Source organism: Bufo gargarizans, chromosome 6 (genome assembly GCF_014858855.1).
Source record: "Bufo gargarizans isolate SCDJY-AF-19 chromosome 6, ASM1485885v1, whole genome shotgun sequence".
NCBI classification, from domain to species: Eukaryota; Metazoa; Chordata; class Amphibia; order Anura; family Bufonidae; genus Bufo; species Bufo gargarizans.
In genome coordinates, this window is record NC_058085.1 from 116,348,606 (window position 1) to 116,371,729 (window position 23,124).

Consider the following 23,124-nt stretch of genomic DNA (forward strand, 5'->3'; position numbering starts at 1 on the left):
ATAGGGCTGATACCAAGCGCAGATCGGCGGGGGTCCCGGACCGCCATTGATTCAGATACTGATAACCTATCTGCCATTGATTCAGATACTGATAACCTATCCTGAGGATAGGTCATCCGTTAAAATAACTCGGAAAACCCCTTTACAGCTGGGTTTCCATGGGTTGGCCATAATCTGCCAACACTAATAAGCAAGTTAACAGAGGTATTAACCGTAAATTCGTGTGGCCATTGGCTGCGGTGAGTGGGCTGCCCCTGTGAAAACCCCACCCAACAAAGGCTCATGCACATGGTGGACGCTTTGTGGTCTCTCCCTGAGGTGTTCAGCAGGTAAAATCCAAAGCAAATGACTGTACACTACCCGGCAGGTGTAGCATTCCATGGGCCAATCTCACAGGACAAAGCTGTCATACTATGGACGTGTTCTCTAGGGGTGGGGTCATAACGGGGTACATGGAGTAAAGGGGCTCTCTCGCTTCAGCAAGTGGCATTTATCATGTAGAGAAAGTGAATACAAGGCACTTACTAATGTACTGTTATAACTTATTATCCATATTGCTTCCTTTGCTGGCTGGATTCATTTTTCCATCACATTATACACTGCTCGTTTCCATGGTTACGACCACCTTACAATCCATTAGTGGTGGTCGTGCTTGCACACTATAGGAAAAATGAGTGGTCTCTCTGGTGGCCGGGACTGTGGTAGCGCACGTAGGCATGAGATGGTAAGAAATCTCATCTGCTCTGGAAATAAATCCCCAGAATATCAATTTATGCTGATTTCACCCTTTGCGATCCACAGGGTGAAATCTGAGGCAAATCAGTAAAGTAATTCGCATAAAACATGCAAGGATGTGCCACCCTATACCACCTCTGGGACCCTCTCCTGTGTCCAGAAAGGGTCCCCCGATGTGACGGAGAGCTCGCTGCGCATGTGCGACTTGCTCTCCATTCACTGCTGTGGGCCTTCAGAGGATCTCCTCAGGTGGGGGCTGCTCTCCCTTCACTTTGCGGGGTCCTGCTCCTGACATTGATGGCATATACTAGCGATAAACCATCAATGTCCCAGAGGATAGTACCCATTAGGTTGGCATACATCTATAGATCCCTGTGCTCCATAGCAACCAATCAGAGTGCACTTGTTATTTTTCTAGTGCAGGTTTGGAAATGAAAGCTGTGCTCTTATTGGTTGCTTTTTAGCAACCACATAATATTGTGTGTGTGTGTATGTATATATAGACACACACCTCCACACCCCTATAAATGTCTAGTGTATGGCTTCTCCCATGGCTCCTCTTTATCTCCTGGCCCTGCTGCTCTCCCCGCTGCCCCGGTCTTTATCAGTGGCCATTCTTCTCGCCTATCTCCCAGTCTCCTTCCTCTTCTCTGTGTCCGTGCCCCCAGTGTGACAGCTCCTCGCCCCCCTCCCAGCAGCGGCTCTGCCCTGTATCTCCCCCTCGCCTCCAGCAGCAGGAGGAGGAGGGGGAGGGGAGCTCCTCTGTCATCCTGTGAGGAGGGAGAGACTTGTACACACTGCGAGCCGGAGACAGACACAGGAGGAAGGCTCCGGCCATTGCCAGGGATTCCCGGCCCCTCCACCTAAATGAATGGCGTGGCTTTCTGCCTGGTGGGCTCCCCGTCTTCCCCCTCCGCTCAGGTAAGAGGCGCCTGGCACAGAGCGAGCCTTGTGTGCGGCGGGGCCGGGGGCAGGGTGGGGTTGGGGTGGCAGATCCCACAAGTAGATAGAGGGGCCTGCTCTGGACGTGCACACATGGGCTACAGCTGTGCTCTATGGACGTATGGCCCGTGGTATTAGATGAGCCGGTCCTTAAAGAGAGCAAGAGATGGTAGAAGCCATCTCTCCATTGACTTTAATGGTAAAAAAAATAACTGAGAGGAGTAGAATTGCATGAGAAGCTGTGTTTTTCTGGCTGCCAACAAAAATGGAAACCTGACGGAGACCAAAGTACAGGAAATATCCTATTGGAATCAATGGCTATTAGCAGAGGTGTGAAAGAACCGGCAGACCATTCTACCCTAGAGACAGACGCCAGGTTATCTTTTCTGTGTGTGCGCACCCTATAGCACACGGAAAGGTAGTGGTGCAGTTCTCGCGTCCGTTTTTCCACACGGACCGTTGGCGTGTGCGGAGAGGTTGCTGTGTGCGATGCTCCTGGTGCCTTCCATCCTCAAATGAATGGGTCCGAAAAAAAAGTGGATGCCTTCCCGATGGAAAAATTGGCCGTAGTGATACCAAGGCGACCTGTCCACACATGGAGCTGTCACATCACTGGCCTGGTGCCTCGTTTTTTTAAATATGTTTTATGCACAATTTAACAAATACTAAATGACTTCTATATCCCAGCGTTTAATGACGTTTGCATACGACTAGTCCGGCAGTTGTGCAGTGTAAGGGATGTGAGCCACTAGGAGCAGATCCCGGCCTAGTCGGAAAATATAGGACGCTGACGTTCTGAGATGTTTCAACCAGTCAGCAGCCCCCCGGGACGCCACCGCCAGTGAGCAGCCCCCGGGACGCCACCGCCAGTGAGCAGCCCCCGGGACGCCACCGCCAGTGAGCAGCCCCCGGGACGCCACCGCCAGTGAGCAGCCCCCGGGACGCCACCGCCAGTGAGCAGCCCCCGGGACGCCACCGCCAGTGAGCAGCCCCCGGGACGCCACCGCCAGTGAGCAGCCCCCGGGACGCCACCGCCAGTGAGCAGCCCCCGGGACGCCACCGCCAGTGAGCAGCCCCCGAGAAGCCACCGCCAGTGAGCAGCCCCCGAGAAGCCACCGCCAGTGAGCAGCCCCCGAGAAGCCACCGCCAGTGAGCAGCCCCCGAGAAGCCACCGCCAGTGAGCAGCCCCCGAGAAGCCACCGCCAGTGAGCAGCCCCCGAGAAGCCACCGCCAGTGAGCAGCCCCCGAGAAGCCACCGCCAGTGAGCAGCCCCCGAGACGCACCGCCAGTCAGCCCCGAGACGTCACCGCCAGTCAGCATTAAGCCCCCGAGACGTCACCGCCAGTCAGCATTAAGCCCCCGAGACGTCACCGCCAGTCAGCATTAAGCCCCCGAGACGTCACCGCCAGTCAGCATTAAGCCCCCGAGACGTCACCGCCAGTCAGCACTCAGCCCCCGAGACGTCACCGCCAGTCAGCACTCAGCCCCCGAGACGCCACCGCCAGTCAGCACTCAGCCCCCGAGACGCCACCGCCAGTCAGCACTCAGCCCCCGAGACGCCACCGCCAGTCAGCACTCAGCCCCCGAGACGCCACCGCCAGTCAGCACTCAGCCCCCGAGACGCCACCGCCAGTCAGCACTCAGCCCCCGAGACGTCACCGCCAGTCAGCACTCAGCCCCCGAGACGTCACCGCCAGTCAGCACTCAGCCCCCGAGACGTCACCGCCAGTCAGCACTCAGCCCCCGAGACGTCACCGCCAGTCAGCACTCAGCCCCCGAGAAGTCACCGCCAGTCAGCACTCAGCCCCCGAGACGTCACCGCCAGTCAGCACTCAGCCCCCGAGACGTCACCGCCAGTCAGCACTCAGCCCCCGAGACGTCACCGCCAGTCAGCACTCAGCCCCCGAGACGTCACCGCCAGTCAGCACTCAGCCCCCGAGACGTCACCGCCAGTCAGCACTCAGCCCCCGAGACGTCACCGCCAGTCAGCACTCAGCCCCCGAGACGTCACCGCCAGTCAGCACTCAGCCCCCGAGACGTCACCGCCAGTCAGCACTCAGCCCCAGAGACGTCACCGCCAGTCAGCAGCTTACATGTTTGCTCCCTCCAGTTGCACAGACTTGTTTAATAGTGAACAAGTCTGTGCAGCTAGAAGGAGCTTTGGGCAAATGGTTTGATTAAAAACCCTTTATTTACCGAACTCATAGATGGGCGCAGTGTTTTTGGGTACCGCTACCAGTAGTAATCTGCGGCACATGATGAGGTGTATTAAGAGTCAATTTTGCAGTCAAGTTTGCACAGTGAGTCAATTAGGGTGTATGCACATGGTGCGTATTACACCTGGATTTTCGTGTGGTAAATCTGCAGCATAATTCGGTACCAGCTAAGTAGACAAGAGTTTTGGTGCGGAAATTAACCTGCGCTGCAGACTTTGTAATCCGACATGTCACTTGGCTTTTCAGTGCAGATTTCACCCTTTGTAATAATAAGGGTATGTTCACATGGAGTTTATGGGTGTGGGTTCCTGAGTTGATTCACGGTTTTCAGGAGGCCCCTTCGCAGCTCGGCAAAGGATATTTGCCGCACGGTTTTCCAGACTGTGCCAAGCTTGTACAGGTCCATTCTTGGTGTGGTTACTGTGTGGACCCCCTCACAAAGCTGCAGCGGGAGCCTGCTCGCAGTTTAACTCCATTCACACCGTACAAAATGAAAGCCGACGGCAGGAACCTCAGTGTTACACGCAACGCATTTTGTCACGGACAACATTTTTCTATCTGAACATGGTGAAATGTGGGGCATCAAAATCCGTGCTGAAAGCTGCAAGTAACACATCTCGGTGAGGAAATGCGGCGTAGACTATACTGCTGTGTGCACGTCCCCTTATAGTATAAAACGTAGAGCTAATGACTGGGTGGTAGGTGCCCTAGTTATGCCAGCCGCAAGTATTCAAGCACAGCCCCGCACAGAAATGATTATTGAGTGAATCGCATCGGGAGAGGCCATCTTGATCATTTTGTTAGCTGGCCGTAGTTTGGCCGACAGCTGTGTTCCCAGACTCCCCCATAAACATCTGTTTGGTATGTAACGTCTATAGAGGGAGGGAGATAAGTAGCTGCCAGATACATCTGGCACCACTTACCTAAATTGGATTGGACCGGTGGAGATTCGACAGACGGAAATCCAACAGATGAAGAATTGTGAACAAATCCCCCTGAAATCAGCGGCCGTGCGATATCTATATATAATATCCCTCTCGTATAATCGTCATCCTTTCCAGGAATGTGTGTGTGAGTAAATGAGGCCATTCATGGTGGCTGTGAGTGGGCCGCCCGCTGACATATGAAGATCATGTCTTCTTCTGCTTGCTGCAACACGCATGTTTCGGGCCTCTATCCTTCCTCCGGTTATGTGTACATTTTTGTGGTTTGCATCAAGGATGCCTTCATCAGTTTCTCGCGCTCTATAGTTGTCATGGTAACAGCACTTTCCACGATCCAGGTATATAGGCAGCAGTACTGGATATGGGGAGTAGTAGTAGTGCCTGCGAGAGCTTCCTGCCGCCCCCCAGTCCCTATGATGCAGCATGACAATGTACAATGCATGTCGCTGCACAGGGTATTAATGAGAACAATTATTTTTCCTGAAACAATCTAGGCTTTGTGCGGCCCGTGTGCTGCGTCTGAATTTTATTCAAAGGTCGCCGGTCTGGAATGTTTAGTGAGCATTCTGCAATATTTCATGATAATTTGGCCTGTGGGTGGCACTGTTTAATTATAATCAGGTCGTGTATACCCAGAGCGAATGAACGGATGCCGCTTAGGGCTCAGCCAAATCGCGGATCTGCAAAACACGGATCCCGGCCGAGTGCATGCCTTTATTTTATTTTTTTAAATGTCCTATCCTTGTCTGCCAAACGGACATGAATAGGATTCTATGTTCTATCTTTTTTTGCGGGGCTGCGGAACGCCAGTATGGATGTGGATAGTGCAGGGGTGTGCTGTCCGCGACTTTTCTGGCCCCATTGAAGTGAATGGGTCCGCCTCTGATTCGCAAAAAATGTTACTTTACTATCCAGCTCTGTCTTCAGTGTGTTTTAGGGTTCCTTTTCTCCTCTGGTCATTGTAAATCAGTATACCGCAAATAAAAAAAGAAGAATGGATCGTGTAATAGACTGCGCTGCTTCATACCCTAGTATAAAAACATGTCTTCTTTCATCCAGAGACAGCACCACCCCTCTTCACAGGTTGTTTGCGGTATTGCATCTCTGCTCCATTGAGTCCAGTGGAGCTGAGCCGCAGTGCCAGATACAACCCTTGGACGAGAATGTTGCTGTTTTTGGAAGAAAGAAGTCTTTTTTTGTTTGTTTTTTTCGAACGCTAGACAGGCTGTCAGATGCCATAATATATAGCTGACGATATCAGTCACAGGCCTCCATTAAATGCCTGGCCTAAAGCGGTAACATGAGTGCTGCAGCCAATCCCTGGCCTCAGCAGTGATGCTATCCCAGCAATCGGCAACCTCCGACACGCCACCTGTTCTGAAACTACAACTCCCAGAATGCGTCATTCACTTATATGGGAGTTAAAAGAACAGTTGAGCATGGTTGCATGCTGGGAGTTGTAGTTGCACAGCAGCTGGAGTGCCGAAGGTTGCTGATCCCTGTTCTAGCCGATATTGCGCGTCTTTGCAGCAAGGAAATCAGCCGGGACCACTGCCCCTGCAGCAGGTGAGTAGTATTATTATTTTTTTAAATACTAGACAACCCCTTTAAGACAGTTGTGCAACAATTGGACTTCATTCTTCATTGATTTTATTTTTCACGTCGCTTGGATTTGAGGCAGACGTGCGCATATTTTCCGCAGATGTGACAGTGGTTTTGCAGTTTGATCTGAGAACCCGTCTCTTATCTATATGTGCGGGCTGTGCACAAGGCTTTACATGGTGACGTTACTGAGCGCAGGACGGTGGGGTTCGCTGTGGCCAGTACATGTCCGCCATCATACATCCGTATTACTGACATATGGCTCTGTGGAAAGTAGTGAGGAGAATGTATTTCTTCTTCTGTGCCCCACCTGTATTGGCCACGTTGGCAGCATGGTTTTGATTTAAAAACAAAATTCTAGGAAAATTGGGAGTGGATCCCTGAGAGGGAAAAGTTATAATGAAAGAAAATCTGAACTGTATAGGGAGCACAGGCTTATTCTGATTTTCTCTTTATCTACGTATTTGGCTTGCGGGGGTTTGTTGTCCCTGGACGTTTTTTTAGGCCAGGAGCCTGATATATGTGTACTGCACAGGTCCAGCTTCCATAGACTGACAGTGCTGGACACACAGCATGCTATTTGGCGCTATTTGATAGTCTGCATCATAAGTGATGCCCCCATGATGTATGAGAACATTCCCATAGAAAACTATGGGATCAGTTCTGACTTCAGGGTCTGCCGGACGGGACTGAGTCTGCTCTCTGGATATTTGTGAAGCGGGCCTAAGGTAAACTATTTCAATATTGCCCAATGTCCAGTTCAGGACCCCCTCTATTATCTAGCTCAGGGATTAGCAACTTCTGAAACTACAACTCCCAAAATGCTCCATTCACTTCTGTGGGAGTTCGGAGCATGTTTGCATGATTGGAGTTGTAGTTTCACATCAGCTGGAGTGACAATGGTTGCTGATCCCTTACTTGGAGCTTCTTACAAAGAGTGGTTTTTGCTCTGGTGGACCAGCCTGGCCACTCATTACAAGGTTGACCATCTGTTTGAATGACCAGCATGTAAGGGTGAGATCTGACGGCGTCACGGATGCCAGTGGGCACACTATTCTGCGGTAAAAACCTGCTGCCATTGGTCACTTCGGGTGGCACTGTCTGGTCTCGCCAGCTTCCCCTGATGATATCTGCTGTTCTTCTACGCGCAGGGTTTCACAACTCCGGTCCTCGGGACTCTCCTACCAGATTTCCTTAGTATTTAGGTATTCATTCTGACCGGTATCTTAAGGTTTCCGAACCAGAACTTGGACCTCTTTAGTTAAAAGTTGGGAGCAACACACTGACAGTGTCACACGACAGCAAGTCTCAGAAAAGTCACGACTATTTTAGAGCTGCTGTTTGTAAAAAAAAAAAAAAAAAAAAGTTCCACTGACAATCAGAAGATGTGATGTCGCAATGCGACCATCATGTCACCCCAACCTAAAAGGGGGATGTCTTGGTGAGGGTCTTGTGATAACACCCTGTGGAGTCATGCATGGATACCCTGCAGATCTGTTGATAGAGGCTTGATGATTAGGTCTCATCTCATGACAGACCCCATCAAGGTGTCCATCATTTTGAAGGGTTCAATACCCGTGAATGCTTCCTTAGAAATGTTGGCATCTGTCTCTGCCCCATATGTGTGAACAGGACCTGAAGGTTGCTGTAAACTCATTTTATCTTCTCTGCAGCCTAGGATATTAGTTCTGTTCACTAAAAGGCAAGTTTTAAAGGAAAAGGGGTTTTCTGAGTATTTAATACTGAAGACCTTTCCTCAGGATAGGTAATCAATATCAGATCGGCGGGGGTCCGACACCTGGCAAATCTGCCGATCAGCTGTTTGAAGAGGCTGTGGCGCATCTATAAATGCCATGGCCTCCTTGCAGCTTACCAAGCCTACCACCATCCATTGGATATTGGCTGTGCTTGGTAATACAGGTCAGTCCCTTTCACTTGAATAGAGCCATTCCTAGGCCATGTGACTGATGAACGTGACATCACTGGCCTAGGAAGAGGCCACGGTGCTTCAGACAGCTAATCGGGGAAGGGGGGGGATTGGGTGCTGGAAGATGGACTCTCACCGATCACATATTGATGACCTATCCTGAGGATTAAACAAATGGAAAACCCCTTTAATCCCTTCAGGACCCGGCAAATTTAATTTTTTTTTCATTTTCTTTTTTTTTTATCTTTCCAGTCACATAGCCGTATGAGGGCTTGTTTTTTGCAGGACAATTTGTATTTTCTAGTGGCACCATTTATGGTTGCATACAGTATAGTGGGAAGCGGGGCAATTCCAAATGGGTGGAATTATTAAAAAAAAAAGCAAAAAACACACAATTGTGCCACAGTTTAATGGGCTTTGTTTTTATGGCATCCCCTATGCGGTAAAACTGATATGTTCCCTTTATCCTCTGGTTATTACTACAATACCACATATGTATAGTTTTTCTTGCTTTTAAATCAGAAAAAAAGAAAAAAAAAAATTTTTCTCACAGCCATATCCTGAACGCCATAACATTTTTTATTTTTATGTGCACAAAGATGTATGAGTGCTCATTTTTTGCGGGGTGATCTGTACTTTTTATAGATGCCATTTTGGGCTGTGTTGCTGTATGGGATAAGTATTGTAATATTTTAACCTGTAGAGGACCCGCGCCGTAAGTGTATTGCAGTGTGTAATACACTTACAGCCAATGCATCACAATACAGAAGTATTGTGATGCATTGTAAAGGGGATCGGACCCCCAAAAGTCCCAGAGTTGGACAAAAAATAAAGTGTAAAAAAATAGTTTTACCAAAAAAATTAAAAGTTTCAAGTAAAACAATAATTGTGAAATATTGGGTATCGCCGCGTCCGTATCGACCGGCTCTATGAAAATATCACATGACTTAACCCCTCAGGTGAACACTGTAAAAAAAAAAAAAGTGTCAAAAAAGCAATTTTTCTATTAATTCTTGTGGAACACCTAAAGGGTTAACAAAGCTTGTAAAATCAGTTTTGAGTACCTTGAGAGGTGTAGTTTCTATAAATGGGGTCATTTTGGGGTGTTTTCTATTATGTAAGCCTCACAAAGTGACTTCAGACCTGAACTGGTCCTTAAAAAGTGTTTTTTGGAAATTTTCAGAAAACTGTCAAGATTTGCTTCTAAACTTCACAAAATGATTCTAACATGAAGTAGACTTATGGGGAATGTAAAGTTATAACTATTTTTGGAGGTATTACTATCTATTATAAAAGTAGAGAAATTGAAATTTCAAAATTTGCTAATTTTTCAAAATTTGGGGTAAATTTGTTTTGTTTTGTTTTTTATAAATAAAAATGAAATATTTTGACTTAAACTTACCACTGTCATAAACTACAATATGTGATGAGAAAACATTCTCAGAATGGCCTGGAAAAGTAAAAGCGTTTTAAAGTTATCAGCACATAAAGTGACAAATATCAGAAAAATGGCAGGGTCCTGAAGGGGTTAATAGTGGTTTTAATGGTGCCTTTTTATTGTTTATATATTTTTGGATTTTGGGTAACTCCTTGAATCTGGGTAGTAGACAAGTCACAAAAATCCACGGCACTCCTTAAAAGTGAAAAATGTGCTATTTATTCACACGTCATACAGTAACGTTTGGGTTCTCTCTCAAGCTTGAGAAAGGTTCTGAGAGAGAACCGAAATGTTACTGTATGACATGTGTGAATAAATAGCATATTTTTCACTTTTAAGGAGTGCCGTGGATTTTTGCGACTTAAATATAGTTACACTTTTTAATAGCTCTCATAGGGAACGATAATAGGCAATCATCAGGTTGCTTCTCTCATACACTGCAATGAATTAGCATTGGAGTCTATCAGAAATACACTATGGTGGAGATTTATCAAACTGGTGTAAAGCTCCTAGATGGGACAAACCCAGACACTCAGCATATACACAGATATAATACAAAAATGTATATCTTTATTGAAATTGATAAAACAAATAAATAGATGCATAAATTGGCAAAGACAGACACAACCACATGGAGAGTGCACACAATACGTCGGGACATTAAGTTATAGCATTGCAAGTAATGGAAAAGGTGGGATGGAAAAGCAAGTATAAATAAATGCAAAATCTAACTATGTGGCTCCCCCACCTAGATAAAAACCATGATTCACAACACAGACCCGGCTAGTGGTACCTCCTACAGACCCCGGCACGTGCTTCGCGTCAGCTTCCTCGGGGGGAGCCACATGGTTTGATTTTGCATTTATTTATACTTGCTTTTCCATCCCACCTTTTCTCTACTTGCAATGCTATAACTTGATGTCCCGACGTATTGTGTGCACTCTCCATGTGGTTGTGTCTTTCTTTGCCAATTTATGCATCTATTTATTTGTTTTATCAATTTAAAAAAAGATATACATTTTTGTATTATATCTGTGTATATGCTGAGTGTCTGGGTTTGTCCCATCCTGGAGCTATTCATTTCTGACACTTGCGTTCTATTTGTGTTGTACAGCCGCATTCTGATTTAGTGTTTTATTGCTCATTGGTATCTAAATCTGGTGTAAAGTAGAACTGGCTTAGTTGCCCATAGCAACTATGCTCGACAGGAGCTGTGAATAATGAAAGGTGGGATCTGATTGGTTGCTATGGGGAACTAAGCCAGTTCTACTTTACACCAGTTTGATAAATCGCCCCTGTGTTCCTACAGACCCCTGCCACAGACAGGCTTGCCATAGGAACTAATGTGCAGCATCCTCTTGTCACTCAGGAGCACAGAGGCTGCCGCACGCTGCATACGGCTCCCCCGATCCTCGCCAGGGAGCCAGTGCATGTACAGGAGTGCGCACTCCTGGTCTTTAACCTTTCAGATTCTAGGTCACATTTGACCATGGCATCTGAGGGATATAATGTATACAATCAACGATATCCCATGCATAAGTCCCAGGTCCTGGGGGGGCATACTTCAGTCCCAGGTGCCTGCTGTTAAAAATAGCAGGGACCCGGCAGCTATGGTACCTGATGTGTTTGTGAGCGGGTGCCATATTTAAAGTCCTGACCACCAACGTAAATTCACGTGAGGTGGTCTAAAAAGAGGCTAAAGTTCACATCTCAGTCAGAGATAATTCGCTGCCCGATCCGGAGCAAATGCTGACTGTCAGCTGGACCAAAAACCAGAGCATGCAATAGTTTGTGTTCAGCCAACACCTGAAATTTATGCTGAAAAGCAGCCGGATCACCGCCAGATCCCATTATAGTCAATAGGGATCTGGTGGTAAACTGTTGAATTCAGGAAGTAGATTTTTTGATGGAAACATTCACCAGGGACGTGTATGTGGCCTCAGGCCATTGAGTTGCTGGTTATACCAGTCTCTGATTCTTTAAAGCGTCTATAGCTTGACTTTAGTGAGCTCCCGTGCAGTGTCAGGGAAGTTACTGCTTTGTTCTAGAGATTACTGTGTCCAGTGGGGTATCTTCCATAGATCGGTGTGTAGAATGTGCTCCAACCTGCTCTGCCAAGGGTTAAGGTGTCAGAGTCCTCATCAAAAATGACATGTGTGTTTCAGAAATGACATTCCCCCTCTGAAAGCCAGTGTGTATTCGGTGTGAAGCCTCGCTGGAGCGAAGGAGGGGTAACATTCTTACAGTGAGTGTGAAATTGACAGCTACGTGCAGGTAGAGGTCTGCGGAATTGCCTCATGCACACGCCAGTTTTTTGCGTCCACAAATTGTGCGTCCTCCTAAAAAACGGATGCGGCATCCGTTTTTTGGGAGAGGATCTGTTTTTTCCCACAGATCCCTTGTAATAAATTCCCATCCTTGTCCGCAAATGTGAAAAAAGTAGGACATGCACTATTTTTTTTGCTGAAGGGAAACATGGACAACGGACGTGGAATACAAACGGATGAACCATCAGCATTTTTTTTGCTGACCCATTGAAATGAATGGGTCCCCATCCTATCCGCAAAAAAAAAACGGAACGGAGTCCGAGAAAATCAACTGTCGTGTGCATGAGGCCTTACCTGCATATGCTCCAATTTACTGTGTTCACTCTGCACTTATGGGTCGCCGCTTCATAAAATGTGATGCTATAGGTGGCAGCTGGAGACCATGCCTATGGACTGGTAGAAATTTGTTCTCAGTGCCAGGCTCGTTTGGCTGTTTCCAGACCCCCAGTGTATGCTTTGCTTGGCCGAACATACTGGACAGAAGGGAGAAAGCTACTAGACACCGGACGAAGGCAAAAAGATCAGGCATGTTGAAATCCAACATGCCTGACCCCATCTGTAATTGGGGAAGAGTCAGGAGGCCCCCCTCCCTCAACAGACATTAGATGGTCGTCCAATCCCACCAAAATCAGTTGTTTTGGCTGATATTTAATCTACTGTGTTTGGTCACTGTTAACGTCTGTGGAAATTCTCATAAGCTACGGTAGTTACTAAAAATGAAAAGGACTGTTAAAGTCCTGTCAGCATGACCAACCCTATCGGGTAGGGTTGATCATGCTGATTAGAACAATATATTTTTTTTGTCTGTAGGGTAAACAGCTGCAGTGATATCTGTGTTTTTATTCATATGCGAATGAGCACATTGGAGCACCAGGGGCCGGGGCTGAATCCTTGGAGCACTGCTTTTGTAACAACCCCTTGCTCTCTGCACACTCCCCTTTTTGATTGACAGGGCTAGACATCAGCATGCTGAAGGCAAAGCTGTGTCATTGCATGTATATATCATATACACTACTTAGTAAAGCCGTACCATGTTGACTATTGGGGTTTTTGATGCTTAGAAAGCTAATACATATTTACTGGTTTATTTACATGCCCAATATGTGATTATAAAGACACCAGTAATATGTCTAAACTTTCTAAGTATAGAAAACTGCACTTCTCAATATGATAAGACTGTAGCCTGGAGGCTCCTTAAAATCTAATGTGTCTTCACCTGCACAGACGTTTTTTTTTACAATTTCTGTATAGGTCCATTCTACATAAAACGTGGATTACCTTTGTGTTACTTATCTTGTCCTGATCATTAGTTTACAGCATCCAGAGCTGCATTCATAATTCTGTCGGTGGCAATTTTTTTTTTTTTTAGACTTCAAGAGCCTCTGCACAAGCGCTGTGATATTTTGAGAAACTTCTTCCCGTTAGTGCAGATTTCATTTCCTTCCATTGAACGTTAGTAATACTTATCAGGAAAGCTTTTCTTTTCATCATTTTTTTTTTTTTAGCAACATAGATATAGCGCTGCTTGTTGTGATTGTTCATGGATATTATTAATTGAATAATCATGAAAAATGGAACCCGTTTGGCAAGCCAGGGTGGTCCGTGGTAATTGCATATAGGAGTAGTAGACAAAGTATAGAGGTGACCAGGCATTGAGCTCTATGGTCGTAGTATGGACATGATCAGGACTTATTCAGATGAGCGATTTTCACATCTGTGTGCTGTCTGAATGTAGAACAGTCAATGGGCCAATTCACATGTCCGGTTTTCCGCACAAACCATTGATCCGTGCAGAGAAAATTGCAGCATGCTTTATTTTGGTCCAACTTTCATGGCAGGCTCACCCATTCAAGTCAACCAGTCCGTGAAAAAACGGACAGCACATGAACACCATCTGAACGCTGTCCATTTTTCATGGTTGCAGGCAAACGGTGGATGGGCATGCTTTGTTTTTTTATTGACGGGAAAAATGGATGATATACTGATGCCATGTAGAAGGAACAAACAGAACACAGTTGGAAACAGAACAGATTCGACATGGATGGGAAATAGTCAATTTTTAGCAAACAGCACATGGGTGGGTTTTACTTCACCTGTAAGGTCACCTTAACATCTGCCTTGTGGTTTCTGTTCATAACAACACTATGCTGGATCCATTGCAGGACAGATGACATTAACCCATAATGGGTTGTCACTGGGTCCAGCTGTGGTTTCCATCATTTTGACGGCTTTGATACCACTGTATGCTGGAGCCCTGAATGCTAATGTGAATAAAGCCTTAAAGGGGTTGTCCAGCTTTTTCCAAGTGATGGCCTATCCTCAAGATAGTTCATCACATTCTGATTGCCGGGGGTCTGACAACCAGCACCACCTCCGTTCCCAATTAGCTCTGGGGCCATAAGACAGTACTGGAACTACACAGCTCCATCCTCCTTGTAGTGGACGGAGCTTGATACTGCTGTGCTGTTCCCATTCTGTTCAATGGGTGCAGCACTGCAGAAACCGGCTCCCATTCTGTTCAATGGGCGCAGCGCTGCAGTAACCAGCTCCCATTCTGTTCAATGGGCGCAGCACTGCAGTAAAAGGCTCCCATTCTGTTCAATGGGCGCAGCACTGCAGTAAAAGGCTCCCATTCTGTTCAATGGGCGCAGCACTGCAGTAAAAGGCTCCCATTCTGTTCAGTGGGCGCAGCACTTCAGTAACCGGCTCCCATTCTGTTCAGTGGGCGCAGCACTGCAGGAACCAGCTTCCATTCTGTTCAGTGGGCGCAGCGCTGCAGTAACCGGCTTCCATTCTGTTCAGTGGGCGCAGCACTGCAGTAACCGGCTTCCATTCTGTTCAGTGGGCGCAGCACTGCAGTAACCAGCTTCCATTCTGTTCAGTGGGCGCAGCACTGCAGTAACCGGCTTCCATTCTGTTCAGTGGGCGCAGCACTGCAGTAACCGGCTTCCATTCTGTTCAGTGGGCGCAGCACTGCAGTAACCAGCTTCCATTCTGTTCAGTGGGTGCAGCACTGCAGTAACCGGCTTCCATTCTGTTCAGTGGGCGCAGCGCTGCAGTAACCAGCTTCCATTCTGTTCAGTGGGCGCAGCGCTGCAGTAAAAGGCTTCCATTCTGTTCAGTGGGCGCAGCACTGCAGGAACCAGCTTCCATTCTGTTCAGTGGGCGCAGCACTGCAGTAACCGGCTTCCATTCTGTTCAGTGGGCGCAGCACTGCAGTAACCGGCTTCCATTCTGTTCAGTGGGCGCAGCACTGCAGTAACCGGCTTCCATTCTGTTCAGTGGGCGCAGCACTGCAGTAACCGGCTTCCATTCTGTTCAGTGGGCGCAGCGCTGCAGTAACCAGCTCCCATTCTGTTCAGTGAGCGCAGCACTGCAGTAACCAGCTCCCATTCTGTTCAGTGAGCGCAGCACTGCAGTAACCAGCTCCCATTCTGTTCAGTGAGCGCAGCACTGCAGTAACCAGCTCCCATTCTGTTCAGTGGGCGCAGCACTGCAGTAACCAGCTCCCATTCTGTTCAGTGGGCGCAGCGCTGCAGTAACCAGCTCCCATTCTGTTCAGTGGGCGCAGCGCTGCAGTAACCAGCTCCCATTCTGTTCAGTGGGCGCAGCGCTGCAGTAACCAGCTCCCATTCTGTTCAGTGAGCGCAGCGCTGCAGTAACCAGCTCCCATTCTGTTCAGTGAGCGCAGCACTGCAGTAACCAGCTCCCATTCTGTTCAGTGAGCGCAGCACTGCAGTAACCAGCTCCCATTCTGTTCAGTGGGCGCAGCGCTGCAGTAACCAGCTCCCATTCTGTTCAGTGGGCGCAGCGCTGCAGTAACCGGCTCCCATTCTGTTCAGTGGGCGCAGCGCTGCAGTAACCAGCTCCCATTCTGTTCAGTGAGCTGTGTATTTTCAGTGCCAAAGCTACTGCAGAACAGCTGATCAATCGGGGGGCGGGGTGTCAGACCCCCAGGATCACGTGTGAAAAGCTGGACAACCCCTTTAAGCTTGTACTATGCACATTTCATTTTACGTTGGCCGTTATATTTAGTAGTCATTGGATTTTTTGTCTATAGTTTAGAGGTGAGATATTTCTCTCATTCGGTGTCTGTATATAGGAGTACCTGCAATGAGTGGTTGTCCTCCTGGTAGTGGAGGTAGTAGTGCTGAAATATCTGTACATACAGAAGGGTTATTTGCATGCTTTACTTGTTCTTTTGCCTCCTCTGTGAATATTTCTAAGCCAGGGCTAATCCCCATGTGGCAGCCAGCGCCAGGCATGTGTACATGTATATACATGCAAATATGCCGAGGAGGAATGTCATCTGCACATAACAAACCCCACTTCTCAGACATGTCCTTGCTGAGTGTGGGACGTGCAGTATACAGCCCTGCACCATTGTATATTGTTCCGAGGCCCCATCCCTGGAGCATTCTAGCAGCATCCAGAGCAACTGGAATATGCGGGCTGCCATTTCACTTTAGGGATGAGAGTTTGTTTTTATTGTATATGCATTTTTTCATATGTCTCAGTAGTGCAGCCCTCCTGCCAGCAGTTTTCCATGTTCAGCATAGTCTTGTATGGACTGGCAAAGTGACAGCTGATGCTCTGAGCCAGCAATGTGCTCATAATGGTTGTCGCTTCCCTTTCACCACTTGGCTACGCAGAGTAAAATGACATCATTGTACTGATCAATATTGCCATAGGCTATGTATTCAGTGTGAGGAGGATTGTGATCAGACATAGTACTAATTTACATTGGTGCCACCAGTGAATAAAATTCTTAAAGGTTTTTTTTCAGTTTTACCTGACCAATCCCGCTCTGCCGTTCCAGTTCTTCTTGTCGAATGCTATTTGCCTTGCTGCAGTGGTGACATCATATTAACAACACTTGACCGCTACAGCCTGTCAACGGCCTGGTCAGGTTCACCGCTAAGGCCAGCGTTTGACTGTAGCGGTCTAGTGTTGTTGATGTGACGTCGGCCGGGTAAATAGAGCACAACCAGGCGAACCAGGACGGCAGTAAGTAGTTACCACTTCATGATTGCAAGCAGATCCACAGGGTCCACAGCTCTTTAAGGAAGGGGTCCTTAGTTTTATGCCTGACAATATTTGGATATGAAAAAGGACCACTACCTCCAACATGTGCCACTTCACCGCAAACCGCAGATCTGCAAAATACCGATGCGGTCTGTGTGCTTTCCGCATCTGTAGGTCCATTCTGCAAAAAGACAGAATATGGCCTATACTTGGATGCAAATTGCGCAAAAAATACATATGAAACATGGACGTGATCTGCAATTTGTGGGCCGCAAAATACATGCGGTTGTGTGCATGAGGCCTTAAGGGGTCGATGAATAACAACATTGTGGGTTTAACCTAAGGAAATCAATACATCTCAGTGTATTTTAGGTGCTGCAGTCCTTGCTTTTCTGCGGAGAAAAGAAGAATGCCAGGTGTTTATCCGAAGCATTTGCACCTCTACTATATAGTGACTATTCCCCTGGGGGAGGGTGGACAGGGCACTGTTATCTCCCTTTCCTGACAGCCCTCAGCCTGGGATTATCTAAGTGTCCATGAATAATCTGAAGTCTTCCTTATCTAGTCTGTGAGTTGCAGTTTCTGAAATGACTGATACCGTAGTCCCACTTAAAGGGGTTGTCTGGCCTACCTGCTGACAACCCAAGTATTCCCCATAAAAAAAACACCAGCTCACCTGTCTGCAGTCCAACTGTTCCAGCACCATTGCCCTCGTCCTCAGCTGCTTCTGGGCGAACTAGACCTTGAGGCCTCACAGGACCAAGCCACTTCTGGTCCAACTAGTGCTGATATAAATAGTGTTGAGCGAACTTCTGTTTTCAAGTTCGGCGTACAAGGTTCAGGTTATCTAAGAATTCCGTTATGAATACCGCTCAATGATAGTGGAATCCATAACGGAATTCTTAGATAACCCAAACCTGAACCTTGTACAGTGGTCCCTCAGGATACAATATTTCCAACATACAATGGTCTTTTCTGACCCATCGTAAGATGAAACCAGACTCAACATACAATGTCTCAGACTCAGATCCAACCCATCAAGGACACTTCTCTGGTAAAATAGCTTATAATAGCTGACTGTTATATGTAAGGACTTGTTTTATCTGTCTTAGTTATCTGCTTATTTTTCTTAAATCGTTATTTTCTCTTATCTTGGATGACATTTTGGGGGCTTTGGAACCGATTACTCAACTTACAATGGTCGTCCTGGAACCAATTAATATTGTAACTTGAGGGACCACTTGTACATCGAACATGAAAGCAGACATTCGCTCACCCCTAGATATGACGTTTGGCTTGATTGAGACTTTTCAGCTTCAGCATGACAGATTAGACGGGTTGTCCTGTGTCCTCATTGGTACCAAACATAATCATTGCCAAAAAAATACTGCACCAAGAAGGGGTTGTTGGAATGGAATAAAACTTTCTATGTTTGACTGTAATGATGATTATATATAAGTGATTACAATATTAGAGGAAAGAATAAGTTTATTGGGAAAAGTCTACAGTAGAAAGCAGGCTCTAGTACCTGTTAGGCCTCTAGCCTGGATAGAAGATGAGCTACAGTTGGACATGGAGGCATACAGGTTCAGTATGGTGTCCTGCACCACATTTGCCCACAGATGTTGCAACTGGGCCTATAAATCTTGCACACTCATGCAGCTACCCCAGCGGATCCCATAAATACTTGATTGGCAATAAATCTGTTGACCGGGCAGACCTAGGAAGTGTTGCTATCTGGCGGAGCTGTCCCTGAGAATTCCTTGCTGTGTGGGCGAGCATTATCTTGCTAAATAAATGGAAGTCCTCCATGAGAGGCAACACGTGTGGCCACAGGATGTCCTGCACATATCGCTGTGCTCTTAGTGTCCCTGGTATCACTAATAGGTCTGACGTCGTAGGATCCCGAACAGAACCTGGATTTGTTTCTAAAGATGATACAGTTCCAACCTGTAGCAGTCCAGGTTTATCATTCACAACACCACTGCAAATGAAGGCTACGGTGGCTGGCTGTCAATGGCAGGACACGTAATGGGCGCCGGCACACCGGGACACAAAAATTCCTTCTGTGTTTCACTCGTTTATCAGGTGATTAGCTGTATCTTTAGATGGGCAGATTGTCGGCAACAAGCGTTCACAGGAAAGTTCATTCCCAATAATCTGCCCAATTATTGTCCTGTCTAAATCCACCTTTAGAGGTATGTCTAGTGGTCAACAATCTTTCATCAAAAGGTACACTATCCAAAAGTAGCCTCTTAAAGCCTTTTTATAGGGCAGCGGAGGAAGCACTTTTATGCCCTCTTGTGGCAAGACCCGGAGTCTAATCAGACCACACCTGTAGACCTAACTTCATGCTGAATTCTGCAGCAATCTGACATCTCTATCTGTGCATTATTTTTTTGTCAGTGAGACAAATTTTGATATACGCAGATTGATTAAATACAGTAACTAAAATCCAGAATTTTGAGCAAAGGTTTTGCCCTTTCAAATGACTTATTGATCAGTGCCAACCCTCACGAGCAAACGGCTAATTTTGCACATTTTTGCGTGGGGGGGGCTCATATTTTTTGTCATACATGGATACCTTGAGCCTGCCAGGACTGGGACTGGTATCATATTGCCAAATCTTTCCATCTCTATTGATTTGGGGATGCAGTTATTGGTTTTCTTGACTACCCCCCCCCCCCCCCCCGCCACCCTCATCTTCCCTGACCCTCACTTGGTCTGGCTTCCTATATAGCAGAGCTGGAATAGTGGACACATTTGTAACAGATGCGTCGGGCCTTCTGGCTCCAGAACTCATTTAGCACAAGGTTGGTCTTCTTCAACTCAATGTCGAAAGGTGGCATGAGCAAATGTGAGCATTCTCAGTGCTGAATGTGAAGGGGAACCACACCATAAGCTCACTTGTTGATGCAGTGCTTATTTCCAGTCCCCCCAATTTGGACCTCTATTTATTGGGCACTTGTCCACTAATGAGCTGATCTTTTCATTGGGCTTCATCTAAAAGTGGCCGCTCATGGTCTGTGGTTTTAGATCCAGACACACACACAGTCTCCTCTCTGTCCACACATTGACATTTATGGCATATACTGTGGATATGCTAGAAATAGTAATAAAAAAGGGATTGCCCGTAAAAAAAAAATATTTAACAGTTTTCTAACCAGCACCTGGATCTGAATACTTTTGTAATTGCATGTAATTAAAAGTTTATTATAACCATAGTTATTCACTGTAATCTATCTGTATAGCGCCACCTGTAGTTTGCTCTTTTTCTAATATCGCTGTCCTGCTCATTGAGATGGAAGCACATGCTCAGTTGCCAACTGCCGCGAGCTGCAGCAGAAAGGACATGCCCCTGAGAAAGGACTCGGCCCTTTATATGTTAGCATTCATGAGTCCTTATAGTAAGACACAACTAAGTCACTTGAAGTAAGGGTGGGCGATATGCGATATAAATTGGTGCCACGATATGGATTTTGTGCATATCGCCTATATCTCCGGACTGCGATATGACCACGGAGCGACCATGGTATGTCAGTGAGCGGCATTATACTCACGTGCGCGGTGGCCGCCGGGCGCTCCTCCTTCTGTGTGTGCGGCACATTGCTAATACTTATAGCTCTCGTGCGCCGTGCCGCCGGGCGCTTCTTCTCATAGGTCTGTGCGGCGCATTGCTAATGCTATAAGCATTAGCAATGCGCCGCACAGACAGAAGAAGGAGCGCCCGGCAGCCACGGCGCACGTGAGCTATAAGCATTAGCAATGCGCCGCACAGACAGAAGAAGGAGCGCCCGGCGGCCACTGCGCACATGAGTATAATGCTGCTCACTGACATACCATGGCAGCTAGGACTTCAGTAGCGTCCTGCTGCCATGGTAACCGATCGGAGGGGGAGGGAGGAGTGAGGGGGACCCTGTGGCCACTGCCACCAATGATTAATACTGGGGAGGGGGGTGGGTTTGAGTTAGCAGAGGGGGCTGATAAGAGGGAGAGGCTGGGGGGCTACATCAGAGGCTGGGGGGCTACATCAGAGGCTGGGGGGCTACATCAGAGGCTGGCTGCCATGGTCAGCTCCCTGCTGCTGTGTGTACTATGCACAGGGCAGCAGGGAGAGTGTGAAGTCCTATTCACTCTAATAGAGCTCTATTAGGGTGAATAGGACAAGGGTTCTAGCCCTTAAGGTGGCTAATAGTTATTAAATAAAAAGTAAAAAAAAAGTTTAACCCCCCCCCCAATATAGAAAACAATATATTGCGATATATATCGCACATGCTTAAAATTATATTGCAATATAGATTTTAGGCCATATCGCCCACCCCTAACTTGAAGTATGAGAGCTAAGATGCCCATACAAAGCTTTTGGCTGACAGCTATTCCTTCTGACCCTGACTTTTTTGAAAGAAAAAAACTCCTTGGAATTCCCGCTCCCTGTAAGCCCAGCTCGGGGCAGACCATATGCAAACCATTTCCAGCAGTATGTAAAGCTGCAGTTGTGCCATTAGTTCCTGTTTGTTTGACTTGTTTTCTAAGTGATTGTATATGTTCACGCTGATTACCTTTCCCCGATGAACAGCTTCTTCTGCCTCGGCTCTTTGATGTGTGCACTTGCATTCTTCCTTGTGTTTCTTGCACTTCGGAGGCTGCATTGTGTTCAGTCATGATATCTGGGAACCACTTGCCACTATTTCCGGCCCATTTATAAAGCACAAGGAGAGCAATGCTACAAGGTAAACTGTTACAGCCACAACTTCCTAATAAAGAGCTGCCGTGGTTCACAGTTTATCTAGAGGATTTGTAGACTCCTTCACATACGACGATTACTGTGCCTGCTCGGGGTGATCAGGAGCATCGGACCAGATAATTCGTAGGAGCGCTCGTAGGCGATTATCTGCTGGTGTAAAGGTGGCCTACTTCTATAGATCCTGCAGCGCCAAAAAGCAGTTTTTTATTTTATGGTGTAAAGGTGCCATCGGGTCATTACACCCTTCAGGTTGTCACCTAAAGGCTCCTTTACACTGCACAATGTAGCAGACGTTTGTCGGGAGGGAAGCGCTCCTTCCCGGCAGTCGCCTGTTGGTCAGTGAAAGAGACCACTGCTATTACATGAAGTGATCTCCTCCACAGCATGGGGAGGAGTGATCGCTAATGCCATCGCTCGTCCCATACTGACTAGATGTTTAGATGGCACAATCTACTGCCAGCAAACGGCCGTTTACAGCACCGCATGAAAGCTGCGAATACACCAGCAGATAATTGCTACGAGCTTTCCTACAAACGCTTGTCAGTGATGATCTGCTTGATGCTCGGCCAGCGTATTTGTATGGGGACGAGCGATGGCATTAGCGATTGCTCCTCCCTATACTGTGGAGGAGATCACTGTATGTAAATGTAGCGGTCTCCTTCACTGAGGAGCATGCACTTGTCTGGAAGGAACGCTTCCTTCCCGATAATTGTCTGCCAAATTGTGCAGCGTAAAGGGGCCTTTAGGCACTACATGTAAGTGGTCTCAGTGGTCAATTGGATCCTATTATTGTCTAAGCCGTTCCGAAATCTGCTGTAGATTGCGTGTCTACGATGAGCTTGGAGGACAGAAGCTTTTGGATCTAAACCTGTTGTTTGATCCTGTGAGATATGCAGCATCAGGGATGCCCGACAGATGTGTTTCCCCTATTAAAATAATTGTGCTTACTTACCTGTCCTCAGCACATGTTTATTGGGTCGGGCAGGGTAACAGAAGGAAGGACATGAGTTTGACAGACAGTTATCTACGGCCTGTCCCAGAGGGCAGATTACCAGAGCATGTAGCCAGCAGAACTGTGAATGCAGCTCAGGGTGCTGGATGGTTGTAAAGCATAGACAAAGACAGTCATTTGTAATTGTAGAAAAATGTAGGATAACATAATCTTCAAGGGGAGGTCCATTCACAGAAATGTAAAGCAATATCCTTAGGATGTGTAGTAAATGA

General features: G+C 47.1%; 1 protein-coding gene across 1 annotated transcript in view; it reads left to right on the forward strand.

The window, feature by feature from the left end:
- Window positions 1–1,444: 1,444 nt before the first annotated feature.
- The window catches only part of ARHGAP23 (Rho GTPase activating protein 23), an 82,376-nt gene continuing 60,696 nt past the window's right edge, over window positions 1,445–23,124 (forward strand). The window contains exon 1 of the mRNA XM_044297585.1: window positions 1,445–1,656. Within this exon, the coding sequence (XP_044153520.1) occupies window positions 1,603–1,656 (54 nt within the window). The 5' untranslated portion in view covers window positions 1,445–1,602. The remainder of the gene's footprint in view (window positions 1,657–23,124) is intronic.